Source organism: Vombatus ursinus, unplaced genomic scaffold, assembly GCF_900497805.2.
Source record: "Vombatus ursinus unplaced genomic scaffold, bare-nosed wombat genome assembly UNPS02014810.1, whole genome shotgun sequence".
Classification (NCBI taxonomy): domain Eukaryota; kingdom Metazoa; phylum Chordata; class Mammalia; order Diprotodontia; family Vombatidae; genus Vombatus; species Vombatus ursinus.
This window is the reverse complement of record NW_020954588.1, coordinates 50,080,688-50,088,667: the sequence shown is the minus strand read 5'-3', so window position 1 is coordinate 50,088,667 and position 7,980 is coordinate 50,080,688. Positions and strand designations below refer to the sequence as shown.

The 7,980-nt window shown below is 46.1% G+C and overlaps 1 protein-coding gene across 1 annotated transcript in view; it reads left to right on the top strand.

Annotated features, from left to right (window-relative positions):
* Positions 1-2,249, top strand: part of DTYMK (deoxythymidylate kinase) — an 8,581-nt gene extending 6,332 nt beyond the window's left edge. The window contains exon 5 of the mRNA XM_027875926.1: positions 967-2,249. Within this exon, the coding sequence (XP_027731727.1) occupies positions 967-1,077 (111 nt within the window). The 3' untranslated portion in view covers positions 1,078-2,249. The remainder of the gene's footprint in view (positions 1-966) is intronic.
* The last annotated feature ends 5,731 nt before the right edge of the window (positions 2,250-7,980 follow it).

The window sequence follows — 7,980 nt, the reverse complement described above, 5'->3', positions numbered from 1 at the left end:
CCTCACCTTCCCTCACCTTCCCTCACCTTCCCTCACCTTCCCTCACCTTCCCTCACCTTCCCTCACCTTCCCTCACCTTCCATCTGGCTGCCAGCCTCACGACTCAGGTGAAAGGGCTTGTTTCCAGATGACCACTGGGCTGTTCGTTGTTGAGTCCTATGCCTTTTCTCAGGCCTTCTCTTTGCAGCATTTGACGGTGTGGTCCACGCCTCCTCTCCATCTGTCTGACCATCCTACTTAGTCCCTTAGCTGGAACATCATCACCCTGTCTTGGGTGGGCGCTTCCCCGAGGGTCAGTCCTGGGACCGCTTCATAGCCTTTCTCTAGGTGATCTCCTCAGTTCCTCTGGGTTCAGTTACCTCCATGCATATGACCCCCAGATCTTAATATCAAGCCCTTACATCTCTCCTAGATTCCAGCCCCACACCTTAAAGCATTGTATAAATGTGGCTATTATTGTGTGAATATGGAACCTATAGACCCCCTCTTATATTAGTGTATGAGAAAAACATAATTGAGTAGCATTTTATTCCCAGGACGAGGTTCCTTTTGTGCACGAGACATGGGGCTAACATTTTCTAGCCTGTGATCGTTTCTTCTGTGCCAGGACTTCCTTGCTCTGCATAGCACCCGGTGATATTGTGAGCCTGGGTGGCAGAACTGGGGTTTAGACGCTTGGATCTCCTTTTACCCACAGGCAGGGTTAGAAAAAGCCTGTGGGGAATTTGCACCAGAGAGTGTGCTGGGTGCTAGAGATGTGGTGTGTGGTTTTCAGTTTTAGCCTCCTTCAGTCCAGGGAGTATTTCTTCTGCCTAAGTATCAATAGGTCTAGCTTGGAGAGAGAGAGAGGGAAGTTACTTTGCCAGTTGGCATTCCCATCCCAAACCTCCAGCTCTGTATCCATTCTTTTCTTGAAAAATCTAATCCCTTTTTTCTTTCCTCTCTCATGTCCTCCTGGTGGAACAGACCATCGATGCATCTCAAAGCATAGAAGACTTGCACAAGGAGATTTACTCCCTTTCTGAAGAGACCATTCAAATGGCTCGAGATACTCCCATTGGAGAGTTGTGGAAATAGGGCCAGGCTGGCCAGCTCTCTGTGCTCAGCAGGATGGCAGGGAGTGCCTCGGCTCAGCCCACCGGAAGAAAATGCTGATGTCTGAGAACTTAAAAAGGACCATTGGATGGCTGTGGGTTACATCAGGAGACCTGACCTGGACATTCTTAATCTGGGCTGAGGTCGCAGCCCTCCTGAATAAGGTGTGAAGATAATGGACCAGAACCGCTTTTCAGGGCAGTGGACAGGAAACATGTTTCTGCTGAGCCAGAAGAGTGATTTAAGATTTCTTCCCAATTCTGGGATTAGAGAAAACGCATTCTCCTTCCTTTTTAGCCCTTTCAGTTTCCCTTCTCGGCCTTGTTTCAAGTGGAATCATCGAAGTATTATCAAAATAAATGAATTGTTTGATCTGGTTTCCTCTATTTTAGGATTGACACTAAATTTGAATAATCCTGGATCATCTAGGCTGACTTCAGCCCCAATGTTAACCTGACCTACGTGATGGTACTCTTTTTGAAAAGTTCAACTTGTCTTAACATTCTGTCCCTCTGCCCTTCTTTAAAATACTCTCCATCCTTTGGGGATGGATGAAAACATCCTGCTCTCCAATAGAAACGTATGTTCAGTTGGGAAAATAGCTGTGGGAAGCTTGAGGTTTCCTACGTCTTTTCTTTGGATTCAAAATGTGGAATCTTAAACCCTGAATTTGGATTAGAATGAGAAACACTTGAATGCTGCTATTAGATGGTATTGGTCATGGTCCCTCATCTCCCAGAAGTCAGTTCTTACCCAGTTTTGCCATCAGTAATACACCAGCTGGGTCCAGTTTCTTGAGCAGCCTGAATAAACATAAACTCTAGTGACTTGGAAAGTACCTTCTCCACAAGGCGGGGAAGGCAGCCAACAGGACCTGTTGGGAAGAGTGGGGGACCTGGGTTCCAATCCCACCTCTGACCTTGGGCTGTAAGTAACAGCAGGTCACCTCTGTCTACCTTGGCTTCGGAATGAGGATGAAGCTGTGGTACATGGCTCGGGGCAGTCCTCATAACTTAGAGGACTCCAGAAATGTCGGTTTCTGTTACAAATGCTTGTTAATTATTGGGGATGGAAATGGTGTAACTCCTAAGTTTGCCAGGTTGAAAACATCACCATGAAATAAAGGCTCCGTTTGGTATTTGGTCGAGATCAAAGATTATGTCTGGATGTTTCTGCAGGGTTAGGGAGAAGAGAAATCAGAGGTGGGCAGGCAGTAGATGCTCAATCTGAGTCATTTCCTGTTGCCTTTTTTTTTTTAAGAGATGCTGTGACTAGCATTCAGCAGAAAGGCCACCCCCCCCCCCCCATGCTGTGGCCATAGACTTCAGTGGTTGACCTGTAAGCTGGCATCACAGGGGCACATGGTTCCATGTGGCAACTTTGGGAGAACTGTTCATCTGGCAGCTTTTGGTGAGGAGGGTTGGTACTCCCCTCCTCCACCCCTGAACCTCCTGATTGTTATTTACATCTACCCTAAACTAAGGCTGGCATCTGCTTATTCTGCCCGAGTATGAAAGACCCTCTCATTAGCTCTGGGTAGAAGACCCCTAGGAAAGCTACGGGAAAGCGAGGAAGGAATTGGCTGGAGTCAGTGGATACATGATCAGCGCAGGGAGTAAGCCCAGAGCCGCCTGCTCTGAGCCTCAGTTTGCGGATGAGGAAACTAAGTCCCAGGGGGAAGGATAAAGTGGCTCTTTTTCTTTATGGCTGACAAGGGATCCCTTTTTCAACCATCTGCTTGTTGCAGTTTATGACGTGCACACTATGTAATTGTGGAGATCTCCCTACTTTGGTAGAGATGAAAACACCCATGGCAGAATTGGACGTTGCATTCACCACACCTGCTTGACACGGGAGCGGTTAGCCTACTAAGTCACTCTGCTATCTGAGGGGGGTGGGGATGGGGGAATCTGAAGCTTGATCTTTTAGCTAATGGTCTCAGGAATGAGCATATTTTTAGATTTTAGGAGTTGGCCTGCTAACGCGGGCCACTACCACCCCCAGAAAGAACCTCTAAATTGATGTCCCTGGGACAATTATGCCAATCCTGGGCCACGTAGGACTGGTAACCAGAATCTGAGATCCCAAGCATCTTCAAATGAAAATTCTCCCACTCTTGGGTGCAAACCTCATGTATTTGTTAAATTTAAAGGGAACGTGGAAGGAATCCTGGAAGCTAGGAGAACCAGTTCCAGGGGGTGAGCCAGGGCTGACTCGGTCCCCTCTTCTAGCAGGTGCACATCTCCATTCTGATGCTGCGCTTCATCTTTGGCACCTGCCGGACCTGCCAGGACAGGTAAAGTGCCCAGTGCCCATGGAAGGCTTACGTGAGGGTGAGAAGGAGGTTAATCCCACTATCTTTCGGCTCACAGATCTGAACCATCCATTATGCTGCAGCTACATTCGGGAGATACGGTTTCAAGGATGAAATAAATTCCATAGCCTTTTACCTTTTTTCTTCCTCATGTTTTGTTTTGTTTTGTTTTTTTAGGCAGTTGGGGTTAAGTGACTTGCCCAGGGTCACACAGCTAGTAAGTGTGAAGTGTTTGGTCTGAGGACGGATTTGAACTCAGGTCCTTCTGACTCCAGGGCCGTGCTCTATCCACTGCGCCACCGAGCTGCCCCCTCCCTCATGTTTTTAAAGAAAAAAGAAACTAGAGTGGTTTCGAAGTTTGACAACAGATCCTTCCCACCCTTTTAGATAAGTTTTCCTTTCTTGTTCTTTCTGGTCCCCAAGTGCTAGTGTATCATTGCTGTAGTCATTGTTGCCTTTATTTTCATAAGTGCCATTGTTCTGACCCCTCAGGCATCCCTCTCTACCAGCTTTGGTCCTTGTTTGGTTTGAAGCCAGGAAACCTTCCCAGGTAATCACTCGTGTTTCCTTTGTCCAGTATTTGGACTTTGCCTCCTCTGCTGTCTTAATCACCAATTATAAACCTGAAATACAAGAATTTTCCTTTGGGATTCCCTTCTAGACCAACCCTTTCTACCCCACCCCACCCCCCATGCCATGAGTGTTTATAGGTCATTTATTAAAAAGCTCCAAAGCTGGCTTCAGCCTATGACCAAAGCAAGTGAATGCACTCCCAGGTCCTGAAACAGCTGTAGGACTTGCGCTTGAGCTCTGACCACTGCACAGTCCTGCTAAAGAAAGGGAGGAACCACCATCTTGCTTTGAGAATAGGAGGCAAGTGGGGCAGCTAGGTGGTGCAGTGGACAGAGCACCGGCCCTGAAGTCTGGAGGACCTGAGTTCAGATCCAGCCTCAGACCAAACACTTGACACTTACTAGCTGTGTGACCCTGGGCAAGTCACTTAACCCCAATTGCCCAAATAAATAAAATCATTTTAAAAAGGGGGGGGTACAGAAATCCATCCTGCCCTACAGGAAAATGGAAGGGGAAGGTGATAAGAGAAGCAGGGGAGAGATAGAAGGGAAGGCAGACTAGGGGAAGGGGTATTCAGAATGCATGCCATCTTGGGGTGGGGGGAGGGGCGAGATGGGGTGAAAATTTGGAACTCAAAATCATGTGGAAGTAAATGTTGAAAACAAAAAAATAAATAAAAATTACAATGAAACAAAAAACAGAGAGAATAGGAGGCAAGCTTCCTAAGACACACCTTTGGATGGGGCTGTGCCCAAAGAAACCATGACCTTACCTGCTTCCAGGTTATGGGTTAAGCTTTCTATTGAATTCACATTGAAAGCATAGGCCTAGACAGTAATAACAAAGAGGGAGCATCTTGGTGGCCACCACCAGGAAATTGGCTGGCACCAGCTGGAGACTGCGATGTTCACAGATGCCTCTAATATCTGTTAGAGGCATACTAGAGGCCCTGATCTCTAACAGGGCAAGACAATGAAACAGAAGCATAGCCCCTCACACCGTTATAAAATGAGATCAGTTGTTTTTATTTGTATTCTTATTACAAATTAAGTACCAAGTAGCTTAATTCCAAACACTCTGAAGAGTGAATTGACGCTCTTTTCAGAAAGGGAGAGCGCGAAAGTTTTATTTTGTGCAGGAAGTTGCTAGTACATGTAGAGCTTTGGCTTCAGTCTACGGTAATTGGGTTAAGAACTCCTCATAGGGTTATTGAAATAAAAGCACTGATGAAGCCCAGGCCTGGGGAAAGTGGGGTGGGTGCGAGCAAAGAGTCATGGCCCACAAAAACCTGTCTAATTAGCATGGTCAGTAAGGCAGACATACTGGAGTAGGTGGGGTGGGGTCTTTGAAATCATCCAATTAGCTGTCTGATGGTTGAACGGCAATTCTCTTTTCCCATGTCAGGATGAACAGAGAACAGAAAGTCTTCCTTTAAGACAAATGTCTGAAAGACACAGATGTCCAAGTCATACCAGGGTTACACTAATCAGTGTTTGTTTCAATCATTAATAACCTCTTAAAGTGACAGAGTGAGAGGTGAGGCCTTCCTAACGACCCCAGCCAGGACTCACTCGTTGCTGAAACTGAAGGAAAGCTGGTCTCCATCCATGGACTTCTTCAAGGGAATTCAACCTGGACATCAATGCAGCCACTTCTAATGTCTGTGCCTATGTGTTAGCTCAGTTATGGGAGTAGTTTTTTGGGGAAAAGGCCCTGAGGAGATGAACAAGAATATGGTTTCTAAGGAAGTGGGCACAAGTGGATCAACCACTGAACCCTTGGCCTTTACTCATCACCCACTCAGAAACAGACTCTAACATTTGTCTTTGCTTCACTTGCTCAGCAGAGTTCTTGGTTCTGGTGACTGGATCCACAACCAGAGGGGAGAAGTAGTTGCTTTGGGGCCATTTCTGTTAGCCCATTTCCAGTAAGCCTTGTTCTGCTTCCTTCTTTAATCGATTCTCCCCATTCTCCCATGGTGCTATGCCCAGCAATGCATGTGTGGTCCTTGCTGGAAAGGAAACACTCTTCCAAGTCCCTGAGATGGGTTGCCCACTGGCACTGAAAGTGCCCAAGTTGGTAGTGCCTCCATGTCACAGACCTTTCTAGGGCTTCTCTCTTAGAAAACATATGTCTCAAGAATACCCATTCAAGATGACTACCACTTGCCTAAAAAAAAAAAAAAAAGGCTTTGCCAGTGAATAACACCATCATCTGAAAGATCAATGAGTTCCATGAATTAGGATGTCTTTAAAAATAAGATGAATTTGTATATCCATGATTCAAATAAAATGTAAAATATAGCCTTTTTTTGGGGGGTGGGACAAGGGCTAATTTGGAATGTTACAGGAGATTGATGCTCCTGGGAACTTCAGTTAAACTCAGTTAAGAAAACTTTATGCAAAGAACCCTACTTCCTAACACCTTTATTAAAATGTGAAGATCAGATCTGAGAATGTCAGGAATAACCAGACTTCTCCAAGAATCAGAGTATTGTTTGCTTAGCACAATGCCTCGCACCCAGTAAATGCTTAACAAATGCTTTATCTACATGAACTAACTCATGTTAACTACATCAAAAGATTTTATAGTGCCTTGTAATGTCACCATGACATGTTATTCATGTTTATATAAGCATGTGTAAAATGAGCTTGTTGGACACAGAACGCTGGCTAAGAGTTTGTCACCTGAAAATTTCTATTCACCTGCCTTCCTGTGCTTTGAAAATGTAATTTCTGATGCTGTCAATGACCCTGAGCCACCAGGGAGAAGATCGACGCTTTGTCAACGCAAGATAACATTGTCCGTGGTTGGTTCTAGTGTCGACGCACTTGAGTCTCGACCACTGTTTGATTCACGTGTGCTCTAACTGATGTCTGGTACAGTTCAGTTTAATTCCAGGCATCTCTCAGCCCTCTTGTCTTCCCAGGGTTTACCACCTAAGTCCAATATACTTATCTCTCCAGAAAATGGCATTCAATATTGGGCTTTCCTCTTCAGGTCTGCAGATAGCCCTCGTTTGGACGTCCGGACCATCCCTCAAGGATCCTCATGACTGTGGGCTTTTTCTCAATAAAGGCCACGCCTGAGTCATCCTGGCTCCTTCTGCCTCTCAGAGTAACCAAAGCAGCTTTCAGCTCAAGACTCAGTAAAACTTCCATTGTAGTCAAGCTCTAACACTGAGGCAAGCTTTACCCACAAAAGTGGAACCCGTTCTTAAAGGGTTAGCTTCCTAGGCTGGAGTTGAGGCTTTTTGGTGTTGGTAGTGGAAATAGTTGAGTCATTCTTGAACCTTTTTTGGTGAAGTCTCATGGAGCCAAGGGGCAGCTAGGTGGCGCCATAACGCACAGAGCACCAGGCCTGGAGTCAGGAAGACTCATTTTCCGGAGTTCAAATCTGACCTCAGACACTTACTAGCTGTGACGCTGAGCAAGTCATTTACCCTGTTTGCCTCAGTTTCCTTATCTATAAAGTGAGTTGGAGAAGTAAATGGCAAACCACTCCAGTATCTCTGCCAAGAAAACCCCAAAGTGGGAAATGACTGAACAGCAACAATGGAGCCAAGGCTAGAATGAGAAGGACCCTTTGGTTGGGGTAAGAGAACTGACCGGAAATAGGGGGCAGGGGCACATCAGCCCAGTGGTCAGAAAGGTGAGCAGCACTGTTTGCAGTTGGTTGGCTGGGGCAGACAGAAACAGATTGGAGCCTAAGCCGTTTTGTGGAGCTGGGATAATAACGATCACCACAATTACCACCACATGGCAGGGGCTATTATTATCCCCACTTTACAGATAACAGAACTGAGACCGAAAGAGGCTTAGTGATTCATCCAGATTCGCACAACTAGTACTGTGGGCAACATTTTAACATTTAACATTCACACTAGTACTGTGGGTCTTCCTGATTCCCAGTCCAGCACCTCTATCCACTGAGCCACCCAGCTGCCTCAGATGTTCTTTCAGACTTGACAGGCCTTAAGTAGCTGAAGTAAAGATTTC